The sequence below is a fragment of the Furipterus horrens genome, unplaced genomic scaffold, assembly GCF_987537825.1.
Source record: "Furipterus horrens unplaced genomic scaffold, mFurHor1.1.pri manual_scaffold_12, whole genome shotgun sequence".
Lineage (NCBI taxonomy): Eukaryota > Metazoa > Chordata > Mammalia > Chiroptera > Furipteridae > Furipterus > Furipterus horrens.
This window is the reverse complement of record NW_028327182.1, coordinates 88,225,799-88,238,432: the sequence shown is the minus strand read 5'-3', so window position 1 is coordinate 88,238,432 and position 12,634 is coordinate 88,225,799. Positions and strand designations below refer to the sequence as shown.

Sequence of the window (12,634 nt, the reverse complement as noted above, 5' to 3'; positions counted from 1 at the left end):
GAAGCACTGGAACCATGAAAAACATGTCAGACCGACAGACGTACCCTAACCAGCAACATCGATTGTGAAGCATAAGCCTCTGTTTTGCAATAAAGTAAAAGTCACAGTATTTTTGTTAAGGTAGAAAAGAAGAGCCTACTATTATGATGTAAAATCATCTGTGCCTTGTAATCGCATGATGCCTATGAGATCCATGGACCTCTGGATCGATGTCTAATATGGTGTGTTTTCCAAACAACCCAATTAGAAAATGGGCAAAGGACCTGAATAGACATTTCTCCAAAGAGGACGTACAGATGCCAATAGACATGTGAAAAGATGCTCAACATCACTAATGATCAGAGAAATGCAGATTAAAACCACAATGAGATACCACCTCACACCTGTCAGAATGGCCATGATCAATAAATCAACAAACAACAAATGCTGGTGAGGATGTGGAAGAAGGGGACCCTTTTGCACTGTTGATGGGAACGCAGACTGGTGCAGCCGCTGTGGAAAGCAGTATGGAGGTACTTCGAAAAATTAAATATGCATCTGCCTTTTGACCCAGTAATCCCACTTCTGGGAATATATCCGAAGGAACCCAAAACACTAATTTGAAAGAACACAAGCACCCCTATGTTCATTGCAGCATTATTTACAATCACCAAGATCTGGAAGCAGCCCAGTGTCCATCAGTAGATGAGTGGATAAAGCAACTATGGGACATTTACACAGTGGAATACTACTCGGCCATAAAAAAGAAGAAAAACTTACCCTGTGCAACAGCATGGAGGGACCTGGAGAACATTATGCTAAGTGAAATAAACCAGTCAGAGAAAGACAAACACCATATGATGTCACTCATATGTGGGATCTAATGAACAAACTGAACTAACAAGCAAACAGACAGCTGGTGGGGGGGGTGGTCAGGATGGAGGGACTGAGCAAAGGAAAAAAGGGACTCATGGGCACGGACAACAGTGTGGTGATTCTGGGGGGTGGGGATAAGGGGACTAAATGGGAATGGAAAAAAGATACAATAAAGATGAAATTAAAAACTAATATGCTGTGCTTTCTCATCCCATGACAGGAATGGAAGCTATCAAACATGACAACTGTCTGTAAATCCTATGGAACTGAGGCAGCCAGCACAGTTGGTCAGGTCCTTGGCGCTATCCTACTCAGGAACATTTGATTACCTAATCATGAATATCATGCACCCAAATATTGCTATTATCCCCACACAGTAAATTAATCTTTTGGCCAAATAGGCCCACCAGTCCATCTAGCTATATAGTTGGTCCAGCTGCTTGCCCGTGGGACTGGCTCCTGGTTTCCGTAATGACACTAAGTTAAAGGGGTCAGGTGACTGGCCCCGTGGTCACCCAGACGGTCCTAGGATTGAGTGACTCCCGAACCTCATGTCTACTTTTTGAAGAATATGACTCTTCAGCCTAAAAATGTGAACTGTTTCTCAAAGGCTTAACACATATAAGAATTTATATTGTAGAAACCTAAAAGTGGAAGCCCATTACCATTGCTTTTTTTTTTGCAACTGCTGTGTTTTACAGAGAAACAGGTGGTAAAATCCACAAACTATTAAATACGATCACTGTCCTCAGGTTCTGACCACGTACTAACCGTGTGACCTTGAGAAGTTATGGAGCCTCGCTCTGCCTCAGAGTCCTCATCAGAGAATTGACTCATGGATCATTGGGAATAAATGAGTTAATGCTTTAAAATACTGGGAACAGTGTCTGACCTACAGTAAGTGCCAGGTAAGTGCCACTTGTTTTGTGGCCATCTCATGATCACGCCTCATGGTGATCTCCATGACACATGCGTGATGGAGGTAAAGACGCTACTGTTCTTCCTAACATACCGGTGAAAACAAGTTGAGATCACAGAGGCCGAGTCGTTCACCCCAGGTCACCCAGAAGGTAGTGAAAACCAAACCCTCTGACTCCAGATCTAGAGCCTTCTCTGGCTCATGCTGTTGCCTTTCAATTCACACAGAGATGAAAATACTGTAGCCGTTTCACTTTATTTGCATAAATCTCATGCACAGAGCCATTGACTAAGTGGTTTCTTTGTCTGCTGTGCTTAGGGCTTTGATAGCTAGTTCCAAGTCAAACAAAACTTGATGCCAGGGACGAGAGCACAACCTTCCTGGAAGGGCTGCAGATGCTTTTGCAAGGCATACATTAGACTCCCCAAGCGCGGGGTGCTGGGCAACCCCCGTCTCCAGAATGAATGAATAAATGTGACAAAGCAGGAAAAAGGACTGCGATTCTTCAGCAGCCACTGAGGATTCAATGAACTCTTGTTCAATAAGGGGGACCTGACTGTTAACCTCTAATTCCCTAGCACCGTGTTGGAGGAGAAACTACTTTCATCCGAAGAACCCCTCGCCGCCGCTTAGATGAGGACGACATGTGACCAGTCGCTAACCTCAAAGCCCCGGGGCTGTTTGGGGTCAGCTCTCCCTGGGCAGTGGGGGGAAAGGTCTGCCCCGAGAGTAACACCCGAGGCACCACACTATCACTGGGCTGAACAGCTCAGGGGTTGTGCGCCCTGAGAGCTGCGCCCCACGCTCACGTTTCCGTTCCTCACAAAACACCCAAAAAAGTCCGGAGACTTTCCCAAGACTAAAGCTGGGCAGGCAGGAAAGCACCAATGTTCGATGTTTGGGAGAAGAAAATGTAAAAAGATGAGAGCCTCTCCTTCCCTACTCCCTTCTACAATCCCACTCCAGAGTCCCTACCTGTTCTTAAAGCACTGTCTTCTTAGATAGCAATCTCTGAGAATTAGATTCTTCTGTTCCAAGGCAAAAACCTTACTTAGAAACATTTTCCAGAACATCCATTAGAACAGGGCTGATCACGTTTGTTATTCTTTTTTGTTTTTTTTTTAAATCGAGATAATTTAATAACATTATGTTTGTTTCAGCTGCACAACAGGGACTGATATTTGTACATATATTGGGAAATGATCCCTCTTGTGTTGGAACGCACTCAGTCGCTTGGCTCCCAGGATGCGGCCCTGTCTCGGCTTTTCTCCCTCGCTGACAGCCCTTCCTGATCTCAGTCCCAAGGGCCTTGTCCTTGCAACTCCTCTCGATCGCTAATGACACTCAATCTCTAAGTGGCCTCACACAGTCCCCTGGGTGTTGGCAGCATTTATATGCTGAGAGCTGCCTTGTTCCTGTCCTGACTTTGCCTCTAAACTCCAGGCCCGAATTGCTTACTCAGCACTGCCACTTGGAAAGCTGGCTGGCAACTCCAGCTCAACACTGCCCAGCACTGGCTCTGCATGCCTTCAGAACGCTCCTTCCCTGGGTCCTTTTATCAGCAAGTGGCAACTCTCTTCACCCGGGTGCTCAGGACAAAAAACTTCAGAGTCACACATGATTGTTTTTCTTTCTCTCCTAAGCCACGTCTAACCCAGCAGCAAATCCTCATGGCTTTGCCTTCAGAATAGACCCTGAACCCACTGTCTTCTCCCTGCCTCCACTGTGACCACACCGGACCACTAGATTGTTAACATTGCCCCACATCTAGGCTCCTGGCTTCCACCCCAGCGCTTCGAACCCTGAAAACATAAATCAGATCATGGGCAGGTCTCTGCTCAAGACTCTCTTCCGGCTTTCATCTTATTTAGAATAAACCCCTATTCTTCCCGACCCCTACAAGGCTTTGCCATTTCCCGGTCCTTCAGCCACCCCGGCCACCCTGAGGCTGTTGTGCCCCGGGTGCCCGTGCCCTGTTGTCATTCAGACACCTGCAGCACTTGCTTCCTCTGACTCTCTCTTCAAATCGCACTCTGAGTCTGTCTGCAGCCCTCTCCATCCTCTTGTCCCATATTACAGGATGAATTGTGTTCCCAAAATGATATGTTGATATCCTGACCCGTGGTACTGGTGAAGGAGACCTTATCTGGAAACAGGATCTTTGCAGATATAATCAAGTTAAGGCGAGTGCATTAGGGTGAACCCTAATTCAACATGCTGGTGTCCTTATAAGAAGAGAAGACACACACACACACACATACACACACACATGAGCCATGTGAAAAGAGAGGCACACAGGGAGAAGACGGCCAGGTGACCCCAGAGGCGGAGGTTGAAGTACCCCAGCTGCCGGCTAAGGAACTCTGGCCACCAGCTGAGGCTGGAAGAGGCCAGGAAGGACACTGGTCAGAGTGTCAGAGGCAGCCATTGCCCTGCTGCCACCCTCATTTCGGACTTCTGTCCTCCAGAACTGTGCAAGGATGAAGTTCTGCTGTCTTAAACCACCTAGTCTGTGGGACTTGGTGACAGCGGCCCTAGGACACTCATACCCCCGGATTATTGATTCTTCACGCCACTTATCACTTCCTGAAGTTAATCTTTGCTTGTTCATTCTTCATCTGTCCTCCCCGTTAGATCATGGGCGCCACAGAGGAAAGGCTTTACAATTTAGTGCAGGAGAAGCCAGGGATCCATGAGACTTCTCTCGTGCCTCTGCCTAGCACGCCTGCAAACTTTTTTCTTTCCTGGGTCTAAGGTTCAGAGATTATTCTGTATGTCAAACACACAGGCCCAAGTACTAAATGCTTCAAAACATTCATGATTCACACTTGTCAACAATGAGAATTTTTTTTCAATTCTCTCATTACAAGAACTCTGAATGTATTTTTACCCTCTTTTTCCAAGGAATCGATTGAGACAGAAAAACAATAGTCCTGGTTGGAAAACGGTCATCAGAGCTGCTTTCCTTACAGAGATCTTGCTGTGTTGCCATCACACCATAATGAATCTCCTTAGTACCCCCAGAAAGATAACTTCTCCCAGAATCCCAAATAAACCCATGTTAGACCAAAGATCAAATTAGCACTGATCAAGAGCATCAAAATAGCAGTAGCAAATCAGTACTTATGCTTCATCATTTGCTCCTGACGTTGGATAAAATATCTAGATGATCAAAAGTTGGCAAGTGCCTGCGATTTTATATTTAATGGGAAACAGCAGCACCAATCAATAAATACAGTGGCACACGTTCCATACAAATGCTGAGTGTCAGGTGCTGTGAGCTATGGCCTCGCTAGGTGGGATCTCAGGCTGTTTAATTACATTTTCATGCCTCACTTTCATGTTACAAGAGTAATATGTGGCCTTCAAGCTCCCAATCTTTATGAAGAGAAAAAACATTACTTTGATGATGAAAAATATAAAGCATTTTAGAATTAAGCCAGGCAAATGTGACTGGGTTAAAATGAGGCCAGGCACACACAGCCGTCTACACCCAATACACTTTTGAAGAGGAAGCTTTTTTCCTATCAGAAGGCCTCTCCTAGGAGTGACCAGAAAAATGGAAACGCAGTGGGATACACTGAGTCATGAACTGGTGTCTGCGATGGGCCAGGCACCATATCCCACCCTCCCAATCAGAGCCCGGCACTCTCATTGGCCCGTTCCTGGCCCCAGCCAGCCACACCATAACTCAGAACAGAAAAAGCATCCTTAATAGGTTTAGGGAAACTGTTATATAACTTAATGAGGCAGATTTATTTTCTAATTCTATGTTCGATATTTTAATCATTGTCTATACTACACATTTTAAAGTATACACTTTCAAAACAAAGCCACAGTGCTATTGTCACACCTAAAAATCGATCAATTATTTCTTACAAAACATTTAGTCTGTGTTTAACTTTCTCTGATTGTTTCATAAATGTTTATTGCTCGTATAGATGACATTTCACTAAAGCGAAGGTGACTGACTCAGGCAGTTTGGAATGGTTTCCACGGTCTGGGCACACATTGACGGGAAAATCCAGGAGACACAGGCTGACGCTGTTTCCTGAGACTCCAAGGCAGGCATCTGGGTGAATTGTATAATCAAGTGAGTGGGCTCTTAGAAATTATTTTCTCTGGCCATCTCCTGCCCTATTAGAAAATAATAATAATATCAAGATAACAACAACGACAAAACCCCAAATGCTGCACTTCCATCACTTTAGCAGTCAGAAGCGTTTTAGGATCGCCTTTTGCGATGTGAGCTCCTGCCAGCTCCTCTGGGCACAGAGTACCTGCTGCTCCCCCGAGTAGAAACATTCTCTACATTTTATTCTGCAGGATGCCAAGCTTAAGGATCCTCAGGCTCAGCTTCAAGCCCCACCGCCGTCCTGAACTTTGCAGACCAGAAGGTGGTATTTTTTGGCAAATGCTTCTGGTTTCGTGGGACTGAGTAGTGGGTAAAATGTGAGCCAGGTTGAGCTGGCTCCCGTGCGAGTTTGCGTAACAGCAACCGCTGCCTTTCAACCAAAAACTAAGCAGAAGTTGTGGCTGTAGCTGAGGAATTCCAAGGAGGGTTCAGGATGCCAGGGTGCACCCAGATGCAAAATGTACTGTATAAATAACATGAATCGAATACATAACAAAGCCAGCAAGACAATTAAATGCTAATAGTCATAGGGATATAGACATAGACCTATGTATAAATGACACATTCACACACACACATAAAAAAAAAGCCTGACCCTGTGGTTGTCAGTCTAGAGAACAGGGTGGGCCCAGGAGAGGCACACATTGGAAAAAGTACAGAGGCACCAACAGCCTTTAGGCTGTAGAAAAAACGCATGTTCTTGTTTTCCCATCCACTTAGATAGGAAGTGTAATTAACAGCTGTGGGGTTCTGATTTCTTTTGAGGTTTAATCCATAGAAATATCTGGTCTAAGACTTCAGCAGATCTTGCAGGATTCAAGCCCTAGGGGCAGAGGAAACAAACCCAGGACTGTGGTGGGGAGGAGGACACTTTGAATTTTGCAAAAAAAAAAAAACAAAAAACCCACCCCCAAACCAGCAATTGCCTTGCTCAGGTGGCACCCGCCCTCAAAAGCAGAGATCCCAGAGCGAACGCGGAGGCTCGAAGGTGGAAGCCGGCCACCGTTCCGCGCCACCTCCCAGACGGACACGTTGACACTGGGGGCTGGACCAGGCGCTGGCTGGGGATGCTCGGTTTGCCAGCCAAGGGCTTTCTGGGAGCGCCGGCGTGTTCCTAGTGGGGACCTAAGAGTCGGGGTAGCTGCCACCGTTCCAGGGGCTCCGAGGGGAGGTGGAGAGACGGAGATTAGGGGACCCTACCAGGAGGGGGCAGGTGCACGCAGCAGGGAGTGGCGCCAGGGCACAGCCTTGGGAAGTCAGGAGCTGGAGGAAGAGCTGGCCGGAGGACAAGGGCTGGGGGATCCCGGCTGCAGTCGGGGCACAAACCTGTAACCTCCACTCTGATCACTCACCATCCTCTAGCGCTTCGTGCACGAGCAGAAGACCAAGCAGCAGCCAAACCTTCATCTTCAGGGCGAAAGGTCGGGGCAAAGGTGCTGGGGACAGCGGGTCCGAGGCGCGCGCACAGCACAGGGCGAGGGCAGGGGCGCGGGCAGGGGCGCAAGGGGCGGCGGCGGGCGAGGGGCGCCGCCTCGGGGCGGGAGCCGCGGCGGGTCGGGGCGGGCGCCTGGGCCGCCACAGCTGGAGGATTCGGTTTCATGAGGAAGAACACAGTTTGGGGAAAAGTTTTGGGATGTTTTTTTCTTTCTGTGCAATGCGACCTCTCCTGCCCCCTGGCGGAGCGGTGAAGCGCAGCGCTTTTCCTGCGCGGAGAGGAAGGGCTAAGCGCCAGTCCTTCCGTTTCTCCAAGGCGTTTTCTCAAGTTTACCAACTTCCAGAAGGCCCCGCGCACTTCTGCGGCTACCGACGGGGTCCCACTGAACCGCAGGCAGAGCCCTAATGCTTTGTAAAAGGTGTCCCCTAACTATTCCTTTGCCAGGAGGTCTATCACCTGTGCTCCGAACAAGCCCATTGCCCGAGAGCAGATCCAAGCAACAGCATCGGCGCCGCCCTGTCCCCCCACTCGGACGCACACGCGCATCACGCTCACACACACACACACACACACACACACACACACACGCACACACACACACCTGTTCTGCGTTAAGATCGGCGCCCTGCGTTGCTTCCTAATGTAGTATCTGCCAGGAGGCTCCTCTGTTCCAGCAAATTCTTCCCCTCGGACCCTTCTGTGTGCTCGTCCTGCGATTACGATGAAAAGAAAGAAGCCTTGCAAACCGAAATCTAAATAAAAGCCCAATTGTGCGGTAACTGCTATGAATCTTGGAGGAGCTGCGGGAGGCGAGTGCAGGTTAGAGGAGTGAGGAGCAGGGCGTGAATCTGGAGAGGCGGAGGGCACCGGGCAGCGAGTCCTCTTCGCGGTGCGGCCGCCCACCGTCCGGGGAGCGGGGGCTAAGGCGCACAGCCAGAACTGGCTCGGCCGCGTTCCACGGCCGGATTGGAAGGGCAGATGCACGTGGGAGTAAAGTGGGACAGGAGACTGAACCGCTAGTTGGGGCTGCGGGCGGGGGCGGGGGAGGCGTCAGGCGCCCGCGTGCCTCCCCGCAGGGAGCCATCGCAGGTTTCTGAGCTTGCACACTCCGAAGAGCAAAGCAGTTCGCGGTACAGGCAAGCCCGTGTCTTCCCCCAGGTGGGGAGCAGGGCTTCCCTTCCAGTCCGGTCCACTGAAACGTTACAACTAATAACAGGAAGGGACTTCTCTCGCAACACCCAAGGGAAACAATGCTGCAGCTTACAACAGACACACTAGTGCTTAGCGGCCACCTCACGCCTGAAGAACCAAGAATTCTATCTTCCATCGCCAGCCCTGGTCCTAGCTTCACCATGCCTAGTTTTGCAGGGGAGAGAACAGTTGCCTGGGAGTATGGAAGTCCAAGGTTCAAGTCCTGCCTCTGCCACTAGCTCTGAACAACGCCCACAACTCCCCTGAGCTCCCTAGGTGTTCACTATGTATTCATTATTATGGATATAAAGGTTAAGACATCATTCCTACTTTCAAGGAGTGGACATTGGCCTGGAGACAAGCATTTAAACTATTTAAACTCACATGCTAGGCAGCATTCTGAGCAAGGAACTCCAGGAGCACACACAGGATGACTAAATCTGCCTGGGCTGCTCGGCACTGAGATCCCTTTTCATGCTGACCCCATGAAGCTGACAAGGGTCACTCTGTGTTGGATGGAGTCTGGGTTCGTCATGCCTCACAGTTGCTAGGTCCTGCCTGGTCTGTCTGTCCCTCTTTGCCATCATCTCTGGCTTCCCTGTCCAGGCTCCGGCTGTTATCTTCCCTGATTGGGTTGTGGTCACAGCCCCCTCATTGGCCTCCCTGCCTCTCCCTGTGCCTCAATCCACTTTTCTCCAGCAGTTAGATCTGTCTTCAAATGAAACTTTAAAATATCTGACCCAATATAATCTCACCAGCAAGGCTCAGACTCCAGAGTTCACCGCCCGTGGGTGGGGGTGGGGAGGTGGGGGGTGGAGGGGAGGAGACCTCAATTATGCTCTTTCAATTCCTATTTCTTTTTTACTATTTAGGATGAGCACCTTAGCGTGTTTTTAGTCCCCATTTCTACTGGCCTATTTTTGAAAATTCAGTTCTTTTCATTATTGTCTTAAAAGAATCTTAATGTATTCTGGCTAGTATGCTCTTGGATGTTACACATACAGCAGACATTTTCTTCCAACCTTTTGCTCCTGTTTTAGTTTTGCTAGTGGTGCGTTCCTTCAAGCAATTACAACTAATGTTTAAGTAATTATGGTTTTTCAGTAAGTTTCCCCCATGACTTCCTGACTTTACACTCCCTTTGGTAGGCTTTCTCTGCCTCAAATTATAAAACTATTTTATATTTTCATCTCAAGCTTACATAATTTTGTTGTTCATGTTTAGCCTTTAAATACATTTTCCTATACATACAGGTACATTTTTTTGTATCATAGGTTAGACATCTAATATTATTGTCCAGTTGGATGGTCAATAGCACACTATCATTTGTGAAGGGATTGGTCCTTTTTCCATCTTTTTGAATTGACTTTTAGTGTGTACTAAATTGCATGGGTCTGTTTGTGGTCTATTTTATTGTATTGATCTCTCTATCCCTATAGAAACACCACACTGCATTAATTGGTACCGATTTATGGTACATTTTATTATTTGTTTGGGCAAGGACACCCCCATCATTGTTCTTCTGTTAATTGTCATTGTAAATTTTCTTTTCCAGATCACATCTGGAATCAGCTTGTCAATCTCTGTAAAAACCAAACTGTGTTTTGATTACGACTGCATTGGATTTATGTTTCCAGGAGGAATGGATGTATTTACAATATTGAGTCTTCCCATCCAGGGGTGTTATAATGTTATATAGCTGTGTTTTTTGAAGTCTACTTTTATGTTCCCATTATATTTTTAAAAAACTATTTAGTTATTTGTTTGTTTATTTATTTATTTATTTTTAGAGAGAGGGGAAAGGAGAGAGGGAGAGAAACATCACTGTGTGGTTGCCTCTCACTCGCGCCTGCAACTGGGGACCTGACGTGCAACCTAGTCATGTGCCCTGACTGGGAATCGAACCAGCGACACGTGGCTCACAAGCTGACGCTCAATCCACTGAGCCATAGCAGCCAGGGCTTCCATTATATTTTATAATTGGTCAATGCTGGTATTAATTAGGACAACAATTTTGGAGTTCTGCACTTCCAAGCCTCTTTATGTCAAGTACACTTTAGCTAAATTTAGGCTTCCTGAATATGGACTCAGTGTGTGTGTACATACATACATGTGAGTATAGATACATGTTTTTCCTATGTAAGTCTTGCTTGCTACTTGTTAGGCTTGTTTCTTATTTTTGCCCGCTTATTTATTTGGTTTGCTATGAATAAAATTTCCCCCATTACACTTGCAGACTAAGTGGTATACAGAAAATGATTTTGGAATTTTACTTCCCAAGCTCCTCTATGTCATGTATACTTTAGCTAAATCTGAGTATCTAAACTATCCTAGGTTCATGTTATGGGCTGAATTGTGTCCCTCCCCCCAGTTTAAATGAAGGCCTGACCTCCAGGGTGTGACCGATTTGGAGGTAGGGTCTTTAAAGAGGTAATTAAGTTAAAATGAGGTTAGCGGATTGGGCTCTGATCCGATCTGACTGCTGTCCTTGTAAGTAAGAAGAGGAAACTTGAACACAGGTCAGCGGGAAGCTCATGTGAAGATTCAGGGAGAAGCTGACCACCTACAAGCCAAGGAGAGAAGCCGCCAAGGACACCAACCCTGCTGACATCTGAATCTTGGGCTTCCAGCTTCCAGAACCATGAGAATACAGTTCTGGTGGTTAGGCATTGCAGCCTGCAGCCCGGCATCACGGCCGCCCTCCAGAACGAGGATGGTGGGCTAGCATGGGAGCAAGGGTCACAACAAATACAGGACCTTTCCAAGGCATGAAACTGCTTCGTCACAAGGCTTATTATTCTTAAAGGAGACACTTCCATGATGACTCTGAATCTGAAAAATGAAACTGCCAATGCTGTATTTTTTGTAGGTTCTATTTCACCGTGAAAACCCATTTGCTTTGTCTCTAGGGTGAGAAAGAAAGAATTTCATTAGTAGAATTTCTGTTCATGTTGATCTTTTCCATTCTCTCTCCAACCATTGCTATCATATGAGCCAATTAAAATAAGCATTGTCCTACAGGTCAAAGTCAGATACAGCTTGAAGCCTGGATTCCTAAGGCATGCTGAATTTTTGTATGTTTGTATCTTTTATTGAGGCGACATTGTTACATAAAATTATATAGGTTTCAAGCATACAATTCTATAATACATCGTCTTTCTATTGCATTGTGTTTACCACCCCAAATCAAATCTTCTATCACCATATATTTGACCTCTTGACCCCTTACTCCCCCCATGCCGCTTCCCTCTGGTAGCCACCATATTGTTTTCCATAGTTTTTAGATGATGTCTTCGATTTTTAGATAAATGATATTACTTGCAAAACCCGTGTTTTCTTTATTAACTGTTACCTGTCTGCTCCCTCCATCCACTCTTACGTTAATTAGCATTTAGTGTTTGTAATCCTCTGGCCCGGGACCTCATGGAGCACAGACTGACTCAGGGATGGCGCTGGTCAGAGGTCTGAGCTTCCCCGAATCAGCAGAAATGCCCCTTTAAATTCAGTGTCCAGGAAACCACTGTCACACTTGGTTTGTCTGAGCGGCTGTGCATCACCACCTTCCTCTGGAGAGCGCAGCCAGCAGCCCCTGGCATTGGCTCAGCCAACGCAGAGCTGGCGAGCAGAGGAGCGTGGTGGAGGGGAGGCAGAGAAGTCAGGAAAGGGGAGCGAGAGAGAAGTGAGCGCGATCCCGGGGTGCAAGCGGATGCACCTGCCAACGTAGGCCTATAAAAAGTGTATTTCCTTCACTTCCCTTCAGAAGCAAGAGCTGGTACACAGTGAGTCTCTGATGAAGGATAAGCAGCAGCCGCTGCCATCCCTGAAGTTACCAAAGGCCGGAGTGAAATTCCAGTACTTCCGTCATGATCTCCTTGCCTGTGAATTATTTTATATGTAGCACTTGCATTATCCCTTTTAATTAAGGGCAGTGAAAACTACTAAGTCTTGAAAAATCATCCTACTCCTCTGCTCCTTGGACCTTTGTATCCTGCTTCAAAGTGGCGAATAACATCAAGAATTTGTTAGGTAAGCCAAAAGCAAACAAACAAGAAAACCATCTATATTTTGGGCATCTCCCTCATCCCTCCAATACACTTTT

General features: G+C 47.0%; 1 protein-coding gene across 1 annotated transcript in view; it reads right to left on the bottom strand.

The window, feature by feature from the left end:
* Nucleotides 1-7,388, bottom strand: part of PDGFRL (platelet derived growth factor receptor like) — a 39,131-nt gene extending 31,743 nt beyond the window's left edge. Inside the window, exon 1 of the mRNA XM_090258256.1 lies at nt 7,262-7,388. Within this exon, the coding sequence (XP_090114382.1) occupies nt 7,262-7,316 (55 nt within the window). The 5' untranslated portion in view covers nt 7,317-7,388. The remainder of the gene's footprint in view (nt 1-7,261) is intronic.
* Nucleotides 7,389-12,634: the final 5,246 nt, after the last annotated feature.